Source organism: Arvicanthis niloticus, chromosome 28, assembly GCF_011762505.2.
Source record: "Arvicanthis niloticus isolate mArvNil1 chromosome 28, mArvNil1.pat.X, whole genome shotgun sequence".
Lineage (NCBI taxonomy): Eukaryota > Metazoa > Chordata > Mammalia > Rodentia > Muridae > Arvicanthis > Arvicanthis niloticus.
The window spans coordinates 17,165,908-17,191,918 of NC_133436.1; the positions used below are offsets into that span (position 1 = coordinate 17,165,908).

The following is a 26,011-nucleotide window of genomic DNA, read 5'->3' on the forward strand; positions in this document are numbered from 1 at the left end:
GTATAGCTACATCAAATGCTAGTTCTAATTTTAGTTTGTTGGGTTCCTTTTTCCTGCTTTCTTTCTTTCCTTCTTTCCTTCTTTTCTTTCTTTCTTTCTTTCCTTTCCTTTCCTTTCCTTTCCTTTCCTTTCCTCCCTTCCTTTTCCTTTTTCCTTCCTTCTTTCTTTTCTTCTTCTTTCTTTTTCTTAGACCAGACTTTCAAACCCTGTTCTATATCTTGGAAGCTGTGTGAATGAAGCAAACTGCTTTCTGGCTCTGTGACACGGAACCAACCCTTCCAGGGGGATGGTGGGGCTAGGAAAAGTTCCTGCTCTAGCAAGCTCAGCGAGTTGATGCTGACCATGACCGCAGGAAGAGCAGCTTTCTTCAAAAGGAAGGAAGCAAGTGATAGGCTGGAGCCCAGGGGTAGGTGCTGGCAGATAGGACTCCTTCGGAGTATGTCCACAGCCAGCTGTGTTATTCTGGAAAGGCAAGAGTACTCGGTTCTTCTCTGTGCAGAGCAGGCCAGTAGATCTCCACTGTCTTCCTTTGGGCGAGAGAACCAGATGAGAAGTGTTAGATAGTGTTCAAAGCCTTCTGCTTGTGGTGGGTTGTATGGCAAGGCTGCAGTTTCCGAGTTAAGGCTGCAAGGAGCTTCGCTAGGGTCTCTTCTCCCACCTTGAGCTGCAGATAGGGCCAGGTCAGTCTTTGAAACTTGGCCTCTTCGTTGTGTGTAGGGGATTCCAGCTTCATGGCGCGCCCGTGTGGTTATTGTGCCTGACTTGGCAAAGCTCTGCTGTGGCCCAGTCTCCCAAGATTCCACGCTCAGTGCTGGGTGAGGAGGGCATTGCGCAAACTTGGCTGAGTTACAGGAGAGCAGAGGGCAGAGCCATAGGAAATAGCTCACTCGCAGCTATAAATACTCATACTTCCCCTTTTAAAAGCTGAGTAGGAATTCCGAAAAGCAGTTATCAGCGGCTCCAAACGTGTCAACAAGCATCCGAAGTTCCCCCCCGGGGATTTGAGCTCACTTTGAATTTGGCACTGTAGGACAGAAGTTTGGAATGGTTCAGCCCAGTGGTTGTCCCCACGCGCCCAGCATGGTGTGCCTTAAGAGCACATGCTCTTTTTTTTTTTTTTATCTGCTTGGTTTGCCCCCACAGGGATAGAAGAGGTGATGGAGCCCCTGGCTCAGGCCAGGGACGGTCCATTCGAACCCACTTTCGGCAGCAGATGGGAAACCTATGACATCTTGCTCTCTGAGGTGTTAAAGAGACAACCCTTATTTAGGTCGTTTCAATTGCTGTGGTGAGACACCATGACCAAAAATAATTCAGGAAGGAAAGGTTTAATTGGCTTTCAGGTTACAGTCCATCGTCAGGAGAAGCCAAAGTAGAAACTCAGGGCAGGAACCTGGAGACAGGAACTGAAACAGAGGCCAAGGAGAAATTCTATTTACTGGTCTGTTCTTCAAGGCTTCCTTAGCCTGCTTTTTAAAAAATACACACCAGGACTACTTACCCAGGATGACAATATCCACAATGGTCTGAACCTTTCACTTCAATCTCTAATTAAGAAAATGCCTGCCATAAACTTGAGTATAAACCAGTCTGATAGAGGCATTTTTAAAATTGTGGTTTCCCCCCCAGTCAGGTAACTCTACCTTGTCAAGTTGAGAGTAAACTATCCAGGACAGGGGCTTGAAAGAATCCAGTGGCCAGTGAGGTGGCTCAGCTGGTAAAGACACTTGTTGCCAAATCTGATGACCTGAGTTCTCTCCCTGAGACCCACACGATGGAAGGAAAGACGGAGAGTCATGCTAGCTGTCCTCTGATCTTCCACCAATCAGCAAGTGTAAATAATAATAATAATAATAATAATAATAATAATAATAATAATAATAATAATAATAAAGTTCCATATGTTCCAACAGCCTTAGAGAGTGCAGGGGAAGAGGCTTGGCTTCTGCATGGTCTGGACAAAGCTTACCAGGCAGTAATTGAAAGAGGGTCTGCATGTAAGGTGTCACTACACAAATCAAAGGCCATGTCAGCCCCCAAGATGGTATGAGTTACCTGAGTTTGGGAGGAAATACCGGAATGGCCATGTCGCAAACAGACTACTTCAGGATGGTGTTTTCTCCTTGGGGATCAGAGAACACCATTAAGAAGGATGCTGGAGAGCTTGTGAAGGAGGCGTTATTTTTGGCGGGGGAGGGAGGGGGCTCTGCTGCAGTCTGGAATTCACACTGAAACCACACCTTCTATCTGTACATGACTGCATGACTATGAAGTGTCCTAGGTCAACCTATTCAGATCTAGCACTGCTACCCCATTTTTCCCACTGTGGTCAAATTTGTCCTCCCATGATTAATCTGTGTGGATTACAAAGAGAAACCAGACCCACTGCAAAGCATGTGTCAAAGTCTAAGCGTTTTCCTATACTTTTTGTCTACGGAATAACACACACACACACACACACACACACACACACACACACACACACACACGACTCTTACCCCTCTTTGCTCCTCGGATCCTAGGGAAAGCACAAATAATATAACAATTCCTTGACTATAGACTGTAATTAATTTCTTCCAGAGGCCAACTTCTAAGTGCACAGAGGAGGTGTCTGCAGATTCTCTGTCCCTCTACTGTGCTCTCCAGGGGGAGTTTGTTCCCAGGGCCAACCACATTCTCAGCCATGAAAAAAATGACCACAGAGAGCCCCCCCCCCCTTTATAGAGAATTCAGGGTGGAAACCCAAATTGGTGTCTCATTACCTACAGAACACAGATTTTTTTTTAATTTATTTTATGTACATTGGTGTTTTGACTGCATGTATATCTGTGTGAGGGTGTTGGATCACCAGGAACAGGCAGAGTTACAGGCCATTGTGAACTGCCATGCAGGTGCTGGGAGTTGAATCCAGGTTTTCTAGAAGAGCAACCAGTGCTCTTAACTGCTGAGCCATCTCTCCAGTTCCTGAACACAAAATTTTATTAACCCCAGAAAGATGCTCTTGGGAGGTCCCTCTCCTCTGAGGTTTGCAGGATCCCATACGTTGCTACCCTCTGCTTTGAGAGGTGAGGCTGCTCTCTGCTCCTGGGGGAACAGGGTAGAGCTTGAAGCCTTGGTGGGACATATGTCTGTCTTTTTATCCCTAACCTATAACAAGTGTGGCTACTATTGGCAGGGGCCACTTCCACAACTGGTGATTCTTTCATCCCCTGGAGCCTGTGGTGGCCCATGCCTTTGCTTATAGAAAACCATAGCCTGACCTTGGGTAGCAAGGCTTGCTCTCCCCCAACCCCCAAACTGTTGAAAAGTTATGTTCCAGATGTTCCCTATAGGCTAACACCTGTTGCCGTTTGATGGCTCATAACAACGTGCTGTCATGTGCTTTTGTTTCTGGAGCACAGAAGTCTGAGAGGAGCTTTTGAGCTAAAATCCAGGTGTCTGTAGAACTGATGGAGAATCTACTTTTTTTTTTTTTTTTTTTTCTTTTTTTTAGTTTTTCCTGCAAGCCTGGATCTGGAGCCCATCTACTTTCAAAGCCATGAATGACTTGAAATGATACGTCTTTTGGCATGCATGCACATAATATTGCTTCTCTGCAGATAAGATGTATAGGTTTTAATAAATAATTACAGGGTCTGCAATCCCGACAGCCTTAGGGATCCCTGATATAGAATGAGAAGGTACAGATAATACACCAAGTCATCTGCCCTGTGCCAATATAGAATGTTCCAGTAGGGTCATCTGTCCTTGTATCTGAACCTGCCAGCTGCTGGGGAAGGAACTTGATGGGTTTTGAGAAGGTCAGCACTTGACTCAAGTTAGACCCAGTTTCCAGTGGTGCATTCCCAACTATCCTGTACTTCAGACTGTTTAGACCAAAGCCGTTGGTGATGGCTGAGTCCAGACGAACTGACCTGGGTCCTGGATTGAAGGCTTTTATGAGCAAAGGGGATGTATCTGCTCAGGATACATTGGAGTTTGAGATTTATGAAACACTTTCTGATGGTGACTCATTATACAGAAGGGAACTGAGTATGTGGAGCTACCCCATAAGAAACTTTAAAAGCCTTCCGTTTCCTCATTCTACCAACACAAGGGGTCCTCCACGAGGTACTGGTAGCTTACCTTGTCATTCTATAAAGAGCAAGTCCAATAAAGGATAACCCTGAGTTGTAATGTGCTATGATGCTCACTGTACCAGGCCCTGGGCACTGTACCAGGCTCTGGGCACTGTACCAGGCCTCGGGGATCCAGGCTTCAGATGCTCCCATGGTCCCTCTCATTTCTTATGCCAACATGGGAAAACAGAAGGCCAGAGTCAGAAGACAGAGTAGTTCTGTGCCTGGAAGTCCAAGTTCTGAGCACTTGCCCCCAAGGCTGTCCACAGTAACTGTGAGGGTGGAAAGTTCTGGAGTTGCATTATTGTTGTGGAAGTCACTTGCTACATGTGGCTATGGAAACCTTGGAATGTAGTTAAGACCACAGAGGACCCATGTGTTCAAAGTCATTTCCTTTTACTTCATCAGAATTAATTAATTATTGGCTACACGAGTTAACTAAGTACATGTCCAGCTTTTCAGTTTGACCGAATGAGGAGTCTATATGTGTTCCCGACCTTGTTCTTTTTTAGAGACCTATTTACACAATTAAGAAGTTGGACTAAGTAGACTTTTTTTTTTTTGGTGGGGCACAGGTTTAAGACAGGGTTTCTCTGTGTAGCTTTCACTGTTCTAGAACTTGTTCTGTAGACCAGGCTGGTCTTGAGCTCCCAGAAATCTGCCTGCCTCTGCTTCCTGAATGCTGGGATTAAAGGCTTAAAGGCGTGCACCACTGCTACCAAGCCAGAAGACTTAAAAAGAATTCTGACATGCCAAGATTCACAATCTTAGTCACACAATGGTTTGCCTAAGGCCACAGATCAAGAAAACCCCAGCTCTAGGTTTTGTGCTTTTTACACAGCTACCACCACCACTTTCCCATCAGCTCTCCATCACCTCTGTCCATTCCCATCCCTGAAGCTCTCTCCTCTCCCTACATCTGGGCTGGGAAAGGACCACAGACTGGGCAACCACATCCCCATAGGCCTTTGTTCTGACATCAACAGTATCCTGTGTGGAGTACAGCTTTCTGGGTAGGGCGCCAGCTCTGGACAGGATGTGCCAGGCCCCTGTTTACTTCTCTAGAGATTTTGCAGGGCCATTACCAAGATACTTTCTGTTACTGCCAATGCACATGTGTTCAGATGAAGCAGAGGAAGAGAGAGAACACACTAAGCTGTATAACTGTCCTCTAGACACCTGACCTCAAGGCAAATGTCCAGCAATGAATGTACTTTCTTCATTTATAAAGACACAGCTTCATGTAGCCAGGGCTGGCTTTGACCTCTTTATGTAGCAGAAGATTCCCCTGAACTTCTGGCTCCCCCGCCTTCACTGATGGAGTGCTGACAGCTACCTCTGTGCTTGGTTTTATGTGGTGCTGGTGATGACACCCAGGGCTGTGTGCAGACTATGCTTGCACTCTACCAATGAATGCTACCTCCAGCCTACCCTCTACCCTCCCCCTCTCCTTCCAAAGCAGCCACCACTCCAGGCTGGTTTGTTTTAAGACAAGATCTTAGTAAACTGGCCCTGAACTTCATATTCTTGCCCCAGCCTCCTGAATGTTAGGCACTATGTGTGACATCGGGTGAGGGTTTGCTTCTGGGCTGGGGTCTTCGGCTCTCACTCAAATCCACACCCATTTTTGCTTCCTTAAGAACAGGGCAGCCAAGATAACTCCTGTAATCTTTCTTTCTTCCATCGACTCAAATCGGGTTAGACCTCCATTGGGCAGATTCAGAACACCACCGGTTTGAGCCTTTAATAAGAAATGGGATGGAAAAAAAATAGCCTCTCTGTCAGAGGCCTGAGACAACTTTGTTCATCCCACCTCATGACCTCGTACTCCATGGGCCATGTTGAGAGCCCCTGACTTCTACAGGGGATTCTTGGACGCTAGTCAGAACTGCCCTGTGTGTAATTATATTGTCTAGTTTGTGCAAGTGACAGTCCTCTAGCTGGCTGCTGCAGGCACAGTTGTCATATCGGCAGACTTTGCTTTGGACACCAACCACTTCCCTTTTCTACCCTCCCAATATTCAAAACCTCCAGGCCCCCATTTCCTTTCCCATGGCCTCATGGGGGCTGGTTCCCAGTGTCTGGTAATCTCTCCACGGAAGCTCCTCCAAGTGGGAGGATTCTCAATGTCCAAGACTTTATTGTCTGGGCCCTAAAGATCTGGGGGAAAGGAAGACTTTGTAGTGACGGACTCAGAGCTATCACCAGGTCAGAGAGCCAGGCGTGTTTCTTTGCTTTTGTTTTCATAAAGGTAAAATGGGGTGAAAGTCATTTCCTCAAGGGAGTAATGTAATGACAAAATGAGTCACTGACTGGTAAACAGAAGTCTCTACAGTTATTAACGTGAGCCTTATGCCTCCCTGCTGGTCCCCATTCCCCTAAAAAGATACCCTAAAGTCGCAGGTCTCTTCTCTTCTCTTCTCTTCTCTTCTCTTCTCTTCTCTTCTCTTCTCTTCTCTTCTCTTCTCCTCTCCTCTCCTCTCCTCTCCTCTCCTCTCCTCTCCTCTCCTCTCCTCTCCTCTCCTCTCCTCTCCTCTCCTCTCCTCTCTTCTCTTCTTCTTTCCCAGCTTTTCTTTTTTGTTGTTGTTTTAAGACAGGGTTTTATGTAGATCAAGCTGGCCCCAAACTTCCAATGCAGCCAAAGCTGGTCTTTACCTCCAGATTCTCCTGTCTCTGCTTCCTGAGTGCTGAGATTAGAGTCATGCATAGCTATGGCTGACTTATTTGATGCCAGGAACAAACCCAGGGCCTTGTGCATGCCAGACAAGCATGATGTCAACTGAGCTATGTCCTGGGGCTCTGTGCTTGGAATCTTTTGAGAAAAGGTCTTTCTCTGTAGTCTCATCCTCTGCCACAGGGTGTCCTGGTGAACTGGAATTGTAATGAGAATTTTAGGTCAAAATCTGAGGCTTTGGCAGCTTCAATAGCTAAGCCCTGGCACCTGTTGCAACGTGCTAATTAAAGAAACAGGGAATGGAAGAAAGCAGCAAACAGTCTTAATGTGCACTGAGAAGAGGACCAGATAAAGGGATCCAGGGGCCCTAAATTCAGAGTATTGAAATGAACTTCAGATTTAAATAGAGGAAGAATTGAGAGAGGGGGAAGAGGTATGTAAAATCAGGCAGTCGTGGTCAAAATGTGGTCCTCTGTTTCAGCTCCAGACTGCTGGATGTTATCCTAAGAAGTTGTTACATCTTTTGATCACTGTCTTCATCAAAGGAGCATGTCTGGCGGTTTATAAGACAACTTTCCCCAGGGCAGAGCCTCCAATTCTGGACATGGCCTGTGTTGCCCCGGGGATCCTTGCTGATCGCTGTGGTCCAGTGCTGTTTAGAAAAAGAGTTTCTAAGGCTTCTTACAGAAGTGTCATTTGGCTTTTGGTGTGTGTGTGTGTGAATCTATGACGGTTTAAAATATTCCCCTCCAGCAGGGACCTGTTGTTCTATCCCTAGCTGTCTACTAACTACCAGGCCTAGAGCCTGCAAGAGGTCTGGGGAGTTGTTTGGGGAGGCAGCCTGGTTTGGGGACAGTTTGGACATGCTTGCTTTTCCTGTCTCCTGGGACGTATCAGGAAGAACCCAGAGAATGACCTCCTCAATTATCTTCTTTCTTCTTTCGGCCAGTGTGGGTGGGTGGTAGGGACTAACGTTTCTCTTCCTCCTACTTTCCCAAGGCATCCGGTTGGCATCTTCTCCCTACTATTTGGACAGTCTTCCTAGTGCAGCCTCTATGACTGAGGAGAGAAATGCTAACCTGGCCGGTCAAGTCAGGATCCTTATGGCGACAGAAGCTGAAGAAATTCCCAGAGATAGTTTACATCCTTTGGGAGTCTGGCTTTTGGTTCTACCTCAGTTTCTTGCCTAGACATCCCTTCTTACTCTGTAGACCTGTGTCTGCCCCACAGTCCCAGGAAAACAGCAGGGACAGTCACACAATAGAGGAGTGTAGTTAGGGAAATTCAGTGTGGTCTTCCACTGGATGCGAGCTGACTGCTTCTGGACAGCCTTCTAAGAACTGTCTCAGGCTGGAGAGGCAGCACAGCAGTTCTGAGTACTCGATACTCTTCTAGAGGACCCCAGTTCAGTTCCCACACCAAGCAGCTCACAGCCACCTGTCAACTCCAGCTCTAGATGGATCCGATGCCTCTGGCCTCTTCCTGTTCTGGTCTCTATGTCTCTTGTACTTCCTCTGTGACTTGTGGGCACATTGCTATGTTTTTGGTCCCCAGAATAGGGTTGTATTAGGGTCTTTCCAGGCAACCCTCCCTTTTGCCTGTGATGTCCCTCTTTCTGCTGGTTATGAGGTAGGTATCTTCTCTATCATGAATCTACTCGGGAGATTTTTAGTAAGCCTTCACAAATAATCAGGGACCAAGCTCGTCAGGCCCTGGGACCTTGGTTCTGTAGAGCTCCTGGGAGCGTGTGTGTGTGTGTGTGTGTGTGTGCGTGTGCGTGTGCGTGTGCGTGTGTGTGTGTGATGTTGTTGCTGCTGCAGCAGCAGGGAAGAAGGAAGAGGAGTGAATTCGATGAGAGGACAAGGATAGTGACTGCAAGAGGCCCATGGCTGACTGAACAGCTGGAGGGAATACAGAGAAGTAGAGAAAATGGTCTGACCTAGAGGCCAGGTGCTGCCACATCCATGGCTCGGCCTGTCGATTTCCCTTCACACTGTCCCAGGTCCAGCAACTTCTCTCTGTCTCCAGCAAAACACCAATGACCTGAACTGGCCAACTCCAAGTGAAGCCTTTAAGTTTCATCAGTTCCTCACAGGGCTCTTGGCTGGCTCTTTCCTGGCTTCTGGGCAATAGTAGACCTGTAACAGAAGCCATGGAGGAAGGGTTATGGCAATCAAGTGAGTTTTCTGGAGGTGGCCCACTTTTTTGCATGGCTCTGATGGGTGGGCCCTGAGAGACATGGACCCCAGAGACTTTGTCCCAGGATTGCTTCTTGCTGCTGATCTTTCTTTCCTGCCACTATTATATAACCTAATGATTCCTGCGCACCAGCCCACTCTATTGGCAAATTCCCTGCAGATCAATATGAAGATGTGCTTTCATATAATAATGCTGTTTAGATGAATTAACGACTTTATAGAATTCCTGATTTGATTCAAATAATTTTAGGAAGAAAGTTTAAGGAGATCATTTTAGCTGTTTTGCCAGAAAGATGTAATAAAGTTAAAATCAGAAATAAAATGTACCCCTTCCTCATAGACTAGTAAGTAAAAGCTGCATACCAAGGAAAACAACTAGTCTTCACAAATTGCATTAAGAGAAACAGAGCCGGGTGGTGGTGGCGCACGCCTTTAATCCCAGCACTTGGGAGGCAGAGGCAGGCGGATTTCTGAGTTCGAGGCCAGCCTGGTCTACAGAGTGAGTTCCAGGACAGCCAGGACTAAACTGAGAAACCCTGTCTTGAAAAACAAACAAAACAAAACAAAACAAAACAAAAAGAGAAACAGGCTTGAGACAGATTTGTGACCAAGGAAAAGCATTCATTCTAGGTCAGGTCCAAGGATGAAGCCACAGGTATGCACCATGATAAAGCAAGGCCTTGTGAAACTGTTGCTTTGAGTTTACAATGAGCTTGTAGAATGAAGCACTGCTTTGAACTTACTATTGCGTCCTGCTGTAACTCCCTTTTGTGTAACATTTTACCTGTGAGGTGACTTCATGAAGAACTTTCATCTAAGAATGTAGAAAAAGGCTGAGAGAAAAATAAAGTGTGACTGTTGGGGCTCTGCTCCATCCACCAAATGTATGTGTAGATATACGTATGTATGTATATATGTATGCATGTTTGTATGCATGTATGTATGTATGTATATGTATGTATGTATATGTATGTATGATGTATATACAATATGTAATATGTATATGTCTATGTGTCTATATATGTTTGTATATAAGTATGAAGTTTGTATATAAGTATGAAGTGCACTTGTGAAATTGATGAAACAGGTGGTTGGGTCTGGCCGAGTGTGTGTGTGTGTGTGTGTGTGTGTGTGTGTGTATGTGTATCCATGACTTTCTCTTTTTTCCTTTTTCTCTGGCTCACGAAGAGTTAAGCCCAAGAAACTTTTTCTTAATCCCCTGCTGCTATCAGCAGGAGTCAATTGCCAGAAGCCATCAGCTTCTGGCCTCTAGAACAGTAAGAGAGAGTTAATGGCCAGAGGTCATTAGCCTTGCCTCTGGGACCCCAGTGTATCTGGTTGTTTTCCTTCTTGTCCCTTGGAGAAATTCTTTGTGTCCATGCCCGTAATTTCAACTCTTGCTTAAACAAGGGTGACCTACAAGCTTTACCACTCAGATCTCTCCTCTGACCTTTGGGTGTTTACCTACCATGTCTACTTGGTGATCCAAGCCACTATATACCCAAAGCCAAACTTACGAAAGTTCCTTCTCCCAATCAGAGCCTTTCCCAGAATTCCCCTGTCAGCCCAAGGTCCACTATGCATTTAGACCAGGAACCTGGAGGTACCTGAAACATTTTGTCAGCCATTTCCACACCTTGTTGTGATGATGGAGAACACGGAAGTCCCTGATACCGTCTTTATCTCTTCCACATCCAGAAACTGAATTCTGGTAACTTTTAGTCGTCCCCTGAATTCACTTTCAATTCTCATTTATTCAGCAGCAGCAGCAGCTCAGGCCCAACCAGTGACACTTGTTTGATGACTTCTCTTATCTCTTATGCTGTTATCTCTTATGCTGTTATCTCATGCCTCACACCTGCTCACTCTACTCTGTGGGCCAGCTAAGCTTTGTGAACCACACACAGGGGCCCTCTATATTCTTATATCTACTTCAAAGTTAAACTCCTGTACATCCTTCAGCCCTCTAAGATGAAGGAAGACACCCCCACCCCACCCTTTCTTCCATAGCAAGGTCTTATCTAGCCCAGGTTAGCCTCAATGTATAGCCAAGGGTAACCATAGACTTTTGATCTTCTTGTTTCTACCTTCAAGGTACCAGGATTGAGGCATGTGCCACCATCCTCTTAAGGAAGATGATTTCTTTCTTTCTTTCTTTTTTTTTCTAGGACATAGCCTCACTGTGTATCACTGGCTGGCCTGGAACCCACTATGTAGGCCAGGCTGGCCCAGAACTCACAGAGATTCACTTTCCTCTGTTTCCTAAGTGCTGGGATTAAAGATGTGTGTCCCCCAAGCCTGGCTAGAAAGATGGTTTTTACGAGGCCAACAAGATGCAGCATAGTCTCACATAGCCCTTCCCTTTCTGCAACATTGATGTGTTTTGTGAAATTTGGGAGGCACTGGCTTCCTTGCTTGGACTTTGGAGCCCTGGCAGAGCCAATACAATCATCTCCGAGGGAGGGCAATTCTACAGATGCCTAGTCTTGTCTATTTCATGTTGAGTCTTCTTGTTTTCTCCCTTCAGTGTTGGCTCTTATAAGTTCAGCTAAAGAGTGGACAGGTCAATTACCCTTTGGAATATTGTCCCATGACCTCCTACCTTCCATCCCCTGCAACTGGAGCATACCCCCTGCATCCTTACTGAAAGCTGCCTGGGTTTAGAATGCACTGAGTTTAAACTTTGCTTTTGCCCCTCTGAGTTTTGAGACTGTGGCTCAGGATACTTTCAGGATTTTTTTTCATGTCTCCTCAGATTTCTCTGTCTTCCATTGTAGCCATGGAAATAAAGAAGCCTTCTCTTGCCGGGGAATTCGTCTGGCTGTGGACTGGTTCAGAGACAGAGGACACACCTACATCAAGGTTTTTGTCCCCTCTTGGAGGAAAGAGCCATCAAGGTCTGATACCCCTATCAGAGGTATGCCACCCATTGCTCTGTGGTCGTGTCCCTCAAGATGGTGGTCAATTGCCCATTACTGGTATAGGGTCTTTCTCCAGTTCTGACAGGGCCACAAGAGCCCTGACTGTGAACACTGAGCACTGGCTTGTAGCACTTCCTCAGAGTAGAAAGGACGCAAAAACATGTTGAACAGATAAAGAATCTCTAAACTTTTACTTGCCCACTTATAGACAAGCACATCACTTTATCATTTATTGTGAATGCATTTACACTATCCAACAATTGTGTCTTACAACATTTAACTCTCTGAAGATTGGATCTACACTTCATATCCAATAGGTGGGAGCTGTCAAGGTATATTTGCTATTTGCCAAATACCTCTCCAATCTCTTTATTTGAAGAAGTGGACATTCACGTTTAGTGTTTTTGTTTTTCATTGCTTGGGGTCAAACCAGAGTCTGTACATGCTAGACCGGCATTCTATTAGACATGGCTTTCTAATTTGTTTCATTTATGCATAATATATGTATAGTATGTGTATGTGTGTATGCGTGCGTGCATGCGCGTGCACGCCCAAGTGTGAGTGCCTTCCGAAGCCTAAAAGGCTGTTGAATTACTTGAGCTGGAGTTACTAATGGTTGTGAGATGCCCAGTGTAGGTATTTGGAACTAACTCTGGTCCTCTGCGAGGATAGCACATGAGCCATTTTTTTTTTTCTGGCTCCCAGATCCATTTTTTATTTATTGAAAAAAATTTACATGAAATATATTTTGAACATGCTTTCCCCTCCCTCAGATTGTCCTAGATTGTCTACGCCTTCCTACCTACCCAACTTTAAATTCATTCTCTCTTTCAAAGTAGCAAAACAAAAACAAATATAGACCAAAAAACAACCCCCAACAAAAACACAAAATGAAGATCAAAACCAACAACCAAAATACTAACAGGACAAGAAGTGCCCAAACAAAGCAAAATTAAATAAAACATTCACAAAACTACCACTGAGTTTATTTTGTCATTAGTCAGCCACTCCTGGATGTGGGGCTTACCCTGAGGGACCATTGATATATTCAGTGAGACTCCATTGGAGAAAACTGATAGTCTCTTTAGCTGCAGCTCTGATTTGTAGATAACTTCTTGATGGGGGCGGGGGACCTTGTATCCAGTTCCCCCATTCAGTGCTGGGATGACATCTGGCTTCAACCTGTGAAGGTCTTGTATGTGCTGCCACAGTCTCTGTGAGTTCATATGTGCATCAGGCCTCTTGCATCTGGAAGACATGGTTTCCCTCTTACAATCTTTCTGCCTCTTCTGCATAGATCCCTGAGCCTTGAGGAGAGGAGCTGGATAAAGACATCCTATTTAGGACTGAGTGCTACAATGTTTCTAATATTGTGCACACTGTCCATGTGAGGGGCTCTGTGCTAATTTCCATCTGCTGCAAGAAGATTCTCTTGTATACGCTGAGTGAGAAACTGAGTGAGAAGCCGAGTGTATAAGTTGTGAGGTTTGTAGCTGGGTATCATTAAGAGTGCCTTCCAGGCTCATGAATGCTAGTTAGCGGATGGGATGCTGCTAGTTATGCACCAACTCAACTTCTCATATTTGAAGACATAAATAAGTTGTGTCTTCAATAATAGAGATTTACCATCAAGATGTGGAAGGTAACCATTAACTGTGACCTCTCAGGATCGCCATGGGGCTCTTTGGCGGATGATGCAATAAAAATTAACCCATTCCCAACCCCAGAGGCTTTACTCGGTGGCATAGGATGCCTACTTAGGGCTTTGTCTCTTCTATCATTTGGTGGCTCTATTTAGATTGCTCTCACGTATGTATATGTGTTAGGAAGCTTCTACAGTAGCAGGTTCAAATGACCTTAGCTGTTAGCTGTTTCTCCCCATGGTCCCTTTTTTACCCTCCTATTCTGGTTTTCCTTTCCCATCTCCATAACAATATATTCTATTTCCTCTTCCTTGGTAGAGCCTCTTCTTGCTAATCACTTACTGGGTACCTAACCTCGGTGGTTATTCAGATTCTAGCACACATATTGAAAGTTTAAAGGCTAAACATCCACACACAAGAGAAAACATACAATATTTGTCTTTCGGGGTCTGGGTTGTGTCTCTGAGGATGATGTTTTTCCTACCTCCACTCATTTACCTGTAGATTTCATAATTCATTTTTTTTTAACAGCCGAATAACACTTTGCTGAATAAATGCACTATATTTCCATTCATCACTTGATGGATATCCAAGCTGTTTCCAATTTCTGACTATCATAAACAGAGCATCAATGAACATGAGCAGATGTCTGTGTAGCAGGATGTGAGGTCCTTCAGGTACATGCTCAAGGGTGGGATAGCAGGTTCTTGAGGTAGATCTATTCCCATCTTCCTGAAGAACTGACGTACTGATTTCCACAGTGGTTGTACATGTTTGTCCATGACTAGTGATGGATGAGTCTTCTCTGCCCACATCCTCACCAGCATGAGCTGTCATTTGTTTTATTGATCTTGATATTGTGAGATGAAATCTTAAAGTGGTTTTTACTTGCACTTTTTCTTATGACTAAGAATGTTGAACTTTTCTTCAAGTGCTTCTCAGCCATATGTGTTTCACCTGTTGAGAACTACCCTCTGTTTAGGGTCTGTGCCCATTTTTAAAAATTGAGTTGGTTTTTCCTCTTGTTTAGGTTTTTTTTTTGTTGTTCTTTATATATTTTAGATATGAACCATCTACTGAATATGTAATTAGTAAAGATCATTTTCTATTCCGTAACCTGCTGCTTTGTCCAAAATGAAAGTGTCCTTTGTGGTGCAGAAGCTCCTCAGTTTCATGAGGTCTCATTTATTCATTGTTGATCTTAGTGCCTATGCTAATAATATTCTGTTCAGAAAATCTTTTCCTGTGCCAGTGAGTTCAAGGTTATTTCTCACATTTTTTTTCTATAAGATTCTGAGTATCTGGCCTTAAGTTAAGGTCCTTGATCCATTTAGAGTTGAGTTTTGTGCAGGATGATAAGTATGAATATATTTGGATTTTTCTACATGCAGCCATCCAGTTAGTTGAAGATGGTGTCTTTTTTTTTTCAGTGTGTATTTCTGGTTTCTTTGTCAAAAATAAGGGGTCCATAGGTGTCTGTATTTACCTGGGTCTTCAATCAATTCCATTGACCAATGAGTCTGTTTTTATGCCAACACCATGGTGGGTTTTTTAAAATCTATTATTTTTAGTTTATGTACATTGGTGTTTTGCCTGAATGCATATATGTCTGTGTGAGGGTGTCAAATCCCCTGGAAGAGTAGTTACAGACAGTTGTAAGCTGCCATGGGGATGCTGGGGGTTGAACCCATGTCCTCTTGGAAGAGCAACTAGTGCTCTAAACCACTGAATTATCTTTCTAGCCCCACCATGGTGGGTTTTTTTTTTTTTTAATTAATGTAGGTCTGTAGTACAATTTGAGATTGGAGATGGTAATAGCTCTAGCAGTTATTATTATTATTATTATTATTATTATTATTATTATTATTCAGGGTTGTTTTAGCTGTCTCTCTGTGTCTGTTTCCAAAACTGTCCTTTCAATTTCTGTGAATAATTGTCTTGAGCTTTTGATGGGAATTCTATTTAATCTGTAGATTGCTTTTGGCAGGATGGCAGTTTTTACAATATTAACCCCATTGATTCATCAACAAGGGAGGTCCTTTTATTTTCTCGTATCTGTAATATTTTTCTTAAATGTCTTAAAGTTTTTATTATACAAGTCTTTTACTTGTTAGAGTTACCCCAAGATTTTTTTTTTGATGCTATTATAAAAGATATTGTTTCCCTGGTTTCTTTATTTGTCTGTCAACTGTGTATAGGAAGACTAATGATTTTTCTGCGTTCATTCTGTAACCTACCACTGTGCTGGAGGTGATTATGAGCTGTAGAAGTTTCCTGGTAGATTTTTTTTTAGTGTCATTTATGTATACAATCATATCGTCTGCAGATAAAGATACTTTAACTTCCTCCTTTTCTATCTGAATCCCCTTTGAGCTCCTTCACCTGTGTTATTGTTCTAGCTAAGACTGCAAGGACTAGCTTGAGTAGGCAGGGAGAAAATGAACATCTTTGTCTTGTTCCTGATTTTACTGGAAATGCTTTGAGTTTCTCTCTGTTTAGGTTGATGTTGACTGTGGGCTTGCTGTAGATTGTATTGATTATGTTGAGGTATCCCCCTGATATCCCTGGTTTCTCTAAGATTTTTATTAGGAAGAGATGTTGAAATTTTTTTTTTATCAAAGGCCTTTTCCACATCTAATGAGATAAAGTTTTGCCTTTCAATCTGTTTAGGTGGTGAATTGTGTTTATTGGTTTATGTACACTGAACTTCAATTCTCAGATGAAGCCAACTCGATCATGGTGGAGAATTCTTTGGATGTGTTTTTGTATTTGGTTTTACTAGTGTTTTATTGAGAAAATTTTGCATCTGTGTTCACATCCATCTGTTTCCATTCTACAGAGTACTTTGAGGGGTATTGGTGTTAATTACTCTTTGAAGGTCTGGCACTGGGATTTTCTTAGTTGAGAGACTTTTATTAAATACTACTTCTATTTTCACTAGGGGTTATAGGTACATTTAAACTGCTTATTAAATCTTTATTTAACTTTGATAAGCCGTGTATATCAAGGAATCCATCCATTTCCTTTAGGTTTTCCAGTTTTGTGGAGTAAGTATATGTTTTTAAAGTACATCCTTATATGTCTCTGAATTTCCTCAGTGATTATTGTAATGTCTCCATTCTCAGCTCTAATTTTATTAATTTGGATCCTCTCTCTCTCTCTCTCTCTCTCTCTCTCTCTCCTCTCTTTCTGTCTCTCTGTCTCTCTCTCTCTCTCTCTCTGTGTGTGTGTGTGCATGTGTGTTTTACTTAGGACAGACAAACTGTTTGCCTGATTTTCTCAAAGAACCAACTCTCCATTTCATTATTCTTTGTATTGCTTTATTTCTATTTCATTGATTTCCGCCCCGAGTTTGATTATTTCTTGCCACCTGCTCCTTTTATTTATTATTTATTTTTGTATTGTTTTTTCTTTGCTCTAGAGCTTTGAGGTTTGCTACTAAGTTAATAATATAAGATTGCCACTTTTCCTTTTTCTTTCTTTCTTTTTATTATTATTATTATTATTATTTTTAATGTAGGCATTAAGTCTATGAACTTGTTTCTTAGAACTGCCTTAATTGTGTCCCATAGGTTTGGATATGTTGTGTTTTCATTTTTTATTCAATTTCCATCTTGGTTTCTGTCCTGATCCAGTTTTCAAGGTGGTGAGTTGTTCATCTCCAAGAATGTGTGTACTTTCTTCTGTTTCTGTTGGTGCTGAATTTGCAGTGGTCAGCTAGAATGCAGGGTGTTATTTCAATTTCCTTGAATGTGTATGAGACTTGCTTTGTGTCCATGTGTATGGTCAATTTTGTAGAAAGTTTCATGAGAGCTGATAAGAAAATATATTCTTTAGTGTTTGGGTGAAATGTTCTGTAGATATCTGCCAGGTCTGTGTAATTTATGATGCTATTTAACTCTGTTTAGTTTTCATCCAGATGACCTGTCTGTTGTCAAATGTGGGGTGTTGAAGTTACCCATGATCGCTGTGTGAGGGTCAATGTGTGACTGTAGCCACAGCTGTGTTCCTTTATAAACTTGGGAGCCCTTGTGTTTGGTGCATAAATATTTAGAATTACAATATCCTCTTGGTATATACATGTATAAACACATATATGTGCACATATATGTGTGTATGTGTATTTGTTATGTATGCATGTATATGTATGCGTGTGTGTGTGTGTGTGTGTGTGTGTGTGTGTGTGTGTGTGTATTCCCTTTAATGAGGATGTAATATCTTTCTTCATTTCTTCTGGTTAAATTTTGGTTTGAAGTCGATTTTGTCAGGTGTTAAAATAGCTACATCTGTTTGGTTCTTGGGTCTCTTAAAATAAAATTTCCCGTCTTTTCACCCCAAGGTAATATTTTTTTTCTTTTTCAGACAGGGTCTCTCTGTGTACCCCCAGCTGTCCTGGAACTCACTCTGTAGACCAGGCTGGCCTTGAACTCAAAAATCCACCTGCCTCTGCCTCCCAAGTGCTGGGATTAAAGGTGTGCGCCACCACTGCCTGGCTCCAAGGTAATCTCTATCCTTGGTGGTGAGGTGTGTTTCATGGATGCAGCAGAACTATGGATCCTGGGTTTTTGTTTTTTTTCTAATCCAACCTGTTTTTATTGATGACTTGAGACCATTAGTATTTAGACTTATCAATGAGGAGTGTTTATTAATTTATATTACTTCATTGTTGTGGTATGTATGTATTCTTCCCTTCTTTTATTAACTCTTTTGAGGTTATTTATTCCTGTTATCTTTCTGGTGTAGTTAAGCTTCTCTTTGATGGAAGTTTTCTTTCTAGTGCCTTCTATAGAGCTAGAATGGTGAGTAGAAATTGCTTTAAATTGTTTTTCAATAATGAATTTTTTTTCCTTAGTCAATCATTGATCATTTTGCTGGGTATAGTAGTCTTGGCTGCGATTTGTTTAATTCTTAAAGCTGGTTGATATTCTATGCTAAAACTTGTAGGATACTGTGATTTGAATAAACAGATTGTTTTGTATTATTATTATTATTATTATTATTATTATTATTATTATTATTTCCACCAGGGGCTGGAACACAGCCTTCACATGCTCGGCCAGTGTTCTCCTGAGCCATGCTCTTAGCCCTTGCTGTTTTCTCATTCTGCTTGCTTACATAAGAGGTCAGATGCTAAACCATTATGTTAGCACTTCAGCCAAGTCAACAGCAGGCATGCTGGCTACTTTTTCATTATTCTGTAAAGTTTGCTTGGCTTTTCCTTTCTGACTTTAGCCAAACATACCCTCCCCACTCCCCGTGTGTATGACAATGTCTCATATAGCCCTGGCTGGCCTTAAACTCCATATGTAGCTGACAATGACCTTGGGCTTCTGATCCTCCTATGTCTACCTCTATAGTCTGGGATTACAGATGTGCAACATCAGGCTTGGTTTATGTGGTACTGAGGGTTAAACCCAAGCATCATGCATGTTAGATAAGCACCAACCCATGGAGCCATCTCTCCAGACCTTTAGTTTATTTTAAATTGCATTCATGGTCACCAATAGCTTCTCGTAACCTTCTATTTATCTGTTTGTTTTTAAATAAGCCAATATTCTCATGGATATTTCTATGTTAATATGGACTTTTAAAAAAACTTCTTTTGGTTTCTATTTAATTTTCCTTAGTCATTTTTTTTTCTCAATTCATTCTCTTTGCTCATTTTAGTATTGCTTGCTCTTAGGTTTTCTTTCTTAAAGTTTGTCGATTTCTTTGTCAGTCTTTATTGTTCATAGCTTGGTTTAAAAGGCACATTTGTTTGTTTATTTATGTGTGCACATGTGTGCATTTGTATGTCCGTATGCACACATATAAGTAGAGGTTGGAGAACCACTCGCAGAAACCAGTTCTCTCCTGTCATGTGAGTTGTCAGGCTTAGCTGCAAGCAACTTTACCCACTGATCCATCTCACCCACCCAGTTTTATTAGATACATACCTGTGCATGTGCCCTGGGTTTCTTTCGTAGAAGAAGGCTTCTTCCCAGAAACAGGAATGACCTGGGCATTCACTGACAGTCTTCCATTCTAAATCACCTTCCTGGAACAGACAGGAAGCAAGGCTCCTGGGCCTACCACACACCCCAGTGGCAGGACAAGGAGGCCTTTATTTCCAGAGGCGTTCTCCTTGCTAGCAATGTCTTCCTCTTTTTCATGGCAATAGTGATAGACTTTTACTGGGCTTGGGCTCCTTTGATATTGTATTGTTGTCTCTGCTTTCTGTCTTCCTAAAATCTGTCAACATCTCAAGTTTGGCTTCAGTCTCCTAGCCTCTTCCAATGGAAATGTGGCTCTCTTCTGTATCATTCGATTATTGCTTCTATAGGATTCATGTCCTGAGTTTGATCCCTGGGACCCACAGGGTAGAAAGAAAGAGCCATCTCAAAAGTTGTCCTCTGACCACTATACACTTATTTATGACAGAGTTTTGATATATAAGCTATAGCTGGCCTGGAACTCACTTTATGGCCAAAGCACTGATGATTCTTCTGCCTCAGGCTCCCAAGTGCTATGTGCGCTAACATACTTGGCAGAAAAAAAAATGAATAAAATTGGCCACATTGAGATAAAAAAAAAACTTCGGCTCACAAACAGACACCAACGCCAAAAGCAAACAATTAGAAATGAGAAAGCTAGCGAGAGAGAGGAATCTAGACTGCACCAGGCTGTCCCTTCCTGAATATCTGACCTTCCTGTTTCTGCTTTCCAGTGCCAAGCGCTGGCATTACAGGTATAGGCCACCGTGGCTCATTTTATGCCATGAGGGATTAAACCCCAAGCTTCATCAGTAACAGGGCGCTACTCTGCCAACGCAGCCACTCTCCCTGCCCTGCAAGTCCAAATTAATGAGGCAGGAGCAGAAACCCACAGAAAAATGACCTATTCTGTAAATAAGCCGTCTATATAAGAACACTGTAACTGGGCAGTAAAAATAGGCAAAGATGCGCAGTCCAAGAATAACCAGAAATAAATGCAAAATAAAACCTTGCAAGGGATCACGTTATGCCTGCCAGGCCAGAAAGTATTTTAGAGATCTGCCCCGGGTGGCTCCCTGATTACCCATGCCAGAGACTCATTGGCTCAAAGTAGCAAAGATGCAAGCATGGCCAGACCGCGTCACCATATGGTTAGGTGAACAAGGAAACCATTACATAAGTATGGGTAGGGACTATTCACTGGGTGAAGTCCAAGGCAGGACCACACTGGAAATGTGTATCTGTGAAAATAAAAGCGAAGGGAGCTGTCACTATTATGTTTTATAACAGGTTATCTTCGGGGAAGAGAGGCTTTGGACCGGGATGGGCAGCGGGGACTTTCCAGGCAGGACACACCCATTCTCAGAGTCCGTGAAGCGTTTTATTGCAAGCACTTTAGGTGTACTGTACTATGCACTTTTGTGCTGCTTGAGGCAGGGTCTCCTCTAACCATGGCTCCCGTTTCGTCTGCATTCACTTCCCGAGACCAGGACTGTAGCATTAACTAGTCCTCCAGCCTTGGTGGCAAGGGTGATAATCCCAACACTCAGGAGGCAGAAGGGCGGAAGCTGTGAGGTGGAAACCAGCCTAGACTTTAGTCCCTCAGAACCTGTCCAGCTCTGATGGGCTGGAGCAGGGATAGAGGCAGATGGCTCAGGGTGGGTTCCCGGACTGGGAGACAGGTCCTTCTATGGAGCCTTAACTCAAGTCTCCACCTGTGGCCTCAGAGCAACACGTCCTGGAGGAGCTGGAACGGCAAGCTGTGCTGGTGTACACCCCATCCCGCAAGGTGAACGGCAAGCGAGTAGTTTGCTATGATGACCGCTACATCGTGAAGGTGGCCTATGAGAAGGACGGCATCATTGTCTCCAATGACAACTACCGGGACCTGCAGAACGAAAACCCAGAGTGGAAATGGTTCATCGAGCAGAGACTGCTCATGTTCTCCTTTGTAAATGACAGGTAAGGAAGGGGTGGAAGCCTGCATGCCCTACCAGGCTTCTTCAGGCAAGGGGTCAACTCAGAGTCTCGTGTGTCTGTTTGCTCCGTTCAAGTAAGAACCTTAAGTCGGCCATCATGCAGAGTGGGGCAGGAGAGATGGCTTAGTGGTTAAGAGCATTTGTTGCTCTTGCAGAGAACCCAGGTTTGGTTCTCAGCACTGACATGGTGGCTCACAACCATCCCTGACTGTCATTCCAGGGGATCTGGTGCCCTCTTCTGGCTTCCATAGGTACTACTAGGCATGCATGTGGCACATACACACACACACACACATACACACACACACACACACACACACACACACACACCACACGAGGCAGGGGACAAAACACTCATATACATAAAACAAAAATAAATCTAAAAAGTAAAAATTAAAATTGAAAAAGTTATAATGGAGGAGGGATTTCAACTATGTTGTATTTCCTTTCAAGTTTAAAAACACAGACTGAGGCTGAGAACAGAGCTCAGTGGTTAACAGCACTTGCTGCTCTTCCAGAGGACCTGGGGTTCAGTTCCCAGCACCCAGATCTGCCAGCCCACAACCCTCTCTAACACCAGCTCCAGGGGATACAGTATCTCTGGCTTCCAAGGGCATCTGTGCTCACGTATGCAGACATAGAGTTACACATAATTAAAACAATACAAATGAATCTTTTAAAAACACCAATTGAGGTACTCTTTCATATCCCAGGCTGGCCTCAAACTTCTGTAGTAAAGAATCACCTTGAACTTCTGGTCCTCCTGCCTCCATCTACCTTCTAAGTATTAAACTGGCCACCATGTTCAGTCTACACCATGCTAAGGCTCAAACTAACCCAGGGCTTTGTGCATTCCAGACAAAGATTTTACCAACTGAGCTTCAACTGTTTGGTTTCTGTTCCAGGCAAAAATCAATCGGCTCTTACTCTGGGATCTCTGACAAGCCTCCTGGCATGTGGTTTGAGACAAAGTCTTCAACCCTATAATGACACAGAATGTCTGTTTAGTTGCTGTGTTCCCAGCATGCTTGTTACATAGTAGAAACACAGTAGCTAGTGATCCAGGGTGGATGGATGCAGAAATGAATGAACAACGACTATGGACCAGGCCAAGAGGGGTTGAGAGGAGAGAAAGAGACTCTCCAAGTGGGACTCAGTCCACTTGCACATAAGAGAACAGGGCTTGACCCCAAAGCCTGGGAGGTGGTGTAGTGCAGTGGAAAGAGCTAAGGCTTTGGACATCATGCAGTGGTTTCCTCAGAGGTCCTGCCCTGGTGAAGTACAGTGGACCCTAGAGAGGACTGTGTCCTACAAAGGGTAGCAGTTATTCCTGGGGGCAGGTGTGGACACGCCCCCTCCCACTGCCACTTGTTCCTGCACCTGGGAAGCGATGCCCCCACTGAACCCAGGACAGATGCTTCAGCAGCTGCACTGTAGCAACCCCCACTGTTATTTGCAGATCCATGAGCTAGAGGCTTTCTCTGTCCAGCTTCGGTCTAAATGAATCTGGCAAGTCAGGAAATGAGATTCCTCACTGAGGGCCCATGGGCCATGGCCGCGTGACAGCCAGAGTCCCTGGCCAAGTCCTTCAAGGCTCTCTGCTAAGAGGGTGGAAGGTCAAAAGGCAGGCTCCAACAGCCTGTGAGTGAGGGCACCCGTCTCAGTGCCCTGGGCATGTCCACAGGGCCCTCTTGGTACTCTTGGCGGCTCTTGCTCTCTCGAGAGGGGGGTAATCCTCTGAGAACTTTTAATAACTGCAGTGGGCGGCTCCTCAGATTCTTGATCAGGTCCCAACTTCATGAAGAAGCCAGCTGTATGGCTGGCGTTGAACCCTGGAGTCTGCACTGGGTCAGAGATCACTCAGCTCTCTGCAGGGTGGGACGCACTCAGCTGTTGGGAGATGGTAACTGTCAAAGATGATGCTTCTCCCCACTCTTTCTCCTCTAGAAACTTCTAGAACCTTCTCTAGAACTTCCTGACGAATTGAAAGGGGCTCCTGGGAACAAAGGGAATTATTGAAAATGCAGCAAATAGGAAGGGCTTTGTTCATTTGTCTTTATTATTTTTTTTCCCCCGGAGGCGTTTTGTTTCTGGCACTGAACCCAGGGCTTCCTGCATATTTAGTAAGCACACTGGTACCCTTCCCTTCCCCCTTTATAAATTTTATTTTGAGTTAGGGTCTCACTAAGTTACTCAGGCTGCCCTGAACTTGCAATCCTCCTGCCTCAGCTTTCACAATAGTGGGATATAAGTGGGTATAAGTGACAAGTGCCCGGATTTTGAGCCATTTTATTTTCTGCTTGGTGCCCTGAGCATTTGGAAAACACAGTCCCTTCTTTGTTGAGGCTCTGTGCCAGGGAGGAAGAGCAGGCAGGAGACAGGCTGGCATCAAAGGACCATATGTGCAGAGTCAAGACAACCCCAGAAGCTGAGGCCAAGCCCAGGAGTTCCTCCACACCCAGAGTTTGCAGAGTGGGGCCATTGCTTTGCCTACTTACCTGCTGGTGTCTTAGACTGTTAATATTGACTCTGCATCTGCAGAGATGAGAGGCATGGTATAGGGGGAGGGGGTGGAAGGAGCCTGTCTTGATTTCTTGGTCTGTTGTTTTGATAAAATACCCTGATAAAAATGACTTAAAAGCTTCTTTTGATTCATGGTTCTGGATTACAGCCCATCATAGTGAGAGGAAGTCGCAGTGGTCAGAAGCTGAGGCAGCTGGCCATGTTGCTTCCTCAGTCAATAAGCAAAGAGTGATGAATGCTGGCCCAGTTCACCTTGTCCCCTTTTATACAGTCTAGGATTCTAGTTCCAGGGAGTGGGGCTGCCCACAATGTATGCATCTCTCCACCTCATTTAACCCCATAAGGATACTCTCTAACAGGCACGCCCAGGGGCTGTCTGCAAGGTTATTTTCATCTCGATCTATCATCACCAAGTCCCAAGCCTCCAAGGGGCTTCCACAGTTCCCATGCTTCCTAGGAGCTGTCTGGTAACCCCTTGGACTTTCTCAAGCTTTTGTGGGGGTGATGGGGAGGGGCGGGAGCCCAAGCATTAAGCTCTTCTTTTCCTGCATAAAAATCACCTAGGAAGCTGTTAACATGTAAATTCCAGGGGGGAGGGGGGATCTAATTCTGCCTAACAGGGGCAATTGCAAAGCTTCAGTCTACATTTGTTCACAAGCTGTAAGATAATTCTGAACCTACTGGCCAGCATCATGTTGGGACAGGCTGACGTGAAGGGACGCTGTGTTGTGGTACATGCACCTTCTTGGGTGCATGATCATGCCGTCTGGGTATTTATTCTCTTGGGTGGCTCAGGCCTCCTCTCCTAAGCCTCCATATAAGTACCTGTGGTAAGTCACATTTGCTCTTGAAGTTGCCCCTCTGGTTATTTTTCAGGTTCATGCCTCCGGATGACCCCCTGGGTCGCCGTGGACCAACACTCAGTAATTTCCTAAGCAAGAAGCCAAGGCCCCCGGAGCCCTCCTGGCAACATTGTCCCTATGGTGGGTAGCACGCAGGTTTTGTGGGCTCTGGAAGCACAGCAGGAAGCTCTAACCTGGCAGACAGTAACCTGGGTTCCAGCCCAAGCAAGCTCTGCCCTCAACCAGCTACCTGACCCTGGGGAGAAACCTAGCATTTCTGGACTCAGCTAGGATACTCTAAGGATGAACTGACACCCATGAGGGTTGGATGTAGAACCACACTCAGGGGGACACAAACCATGTATCCCCCGCTCTTGTTTTAGAGCCGTCACTGCATCCTTGGTACATTATGTTCTTAACCTGCCCACTTTTTGCCTGGTCTACTCCCATCCTTACCAAATTGGTCCACACAAGCCATTCAGAACGAAGGGTTTCATCCAAGCGAATTGTCCAGTAGCTCTTTCCCTACCTGCCTTGCCAAGATATTTAGTGCTCCTGCCTTCTGTGCTTATGAATGTTCATTAAGACATGAGTGGCATTCAAAATCGTTTCTTGTTAGAATTAACGTGATTATCCTTTCGGGCTGGCCCAGAATGTTGGGTTGAAGCTCTTGGGTTTAGATGGTCAATGATTTGGTACTTTGCACCCCTTGTTAGAATAGGTATGGGGAGAAGGCAACTGCTAGTGCTGGGACGGGTGGGGGGTGCGGGCGTGCGGGCGTGCGGGGGTGCGGGGGTGAGGGAGTGCGGGGCATGTGGCCATTAGTGGAAACTGAAGCAGTGCTAGATCTTACACCACCAGCACCCCTTCTGCGGGCTCTATTCTCAAGGGCAGGACCCCGGGGAGATAGAGGCTAAGGGTGATCAGTTTGGCCTTAGACTCTGCTCAAAGGAAGATCCCGATGGGATGGGTTACTTACTCAGCTGACCTTGGGGGTTACAAAGCTCTTCCATCCACCTCAGGACACTTGCCATGCCGGTCACTTTCTAGACCTTAGTCATTCACGGGATGGAGACAGTGGCCGAGACAGAGGCCTGGGGAAGGTTAGGTATCATAGCCTCTGCTCACTCCAGGTCTCATC

The 26,011-nt window shown here is 44.4% G+C and overlaps 1 protein-coding gene across 3 annotated transcripts in view; it reads left to right on the forward strand.

The window, feature by feature from the left end:
• Positions 1-26,011, forward strand: part of Zc3h12d (zinc finger CCCH-type containing 12D) — a 36,501-nt gene that overhangs the window by 7,955 nt on the left and 2,535 nt on the right. For all 3 annotated transcript variants that reach the window (XM_076926824.1, XM_076926823.1, XM_076926825.1), the window contains exons 3-5: positions 11,768-11,907; positions 21,254-21,488; positions 24,905-25,011. In XM_076926824.1, coding sequence (XP_076782939.1) covers positions 11,768-11,907; positions 21,254-21,488; positions 24,905-25,011 — 482 coding nt within the window. The remainder of the gene's footprint in view (positions 1-11,767; positions 11,908-21,253; positions 21,489-24,904; positions 25,012-26,011) is intronic.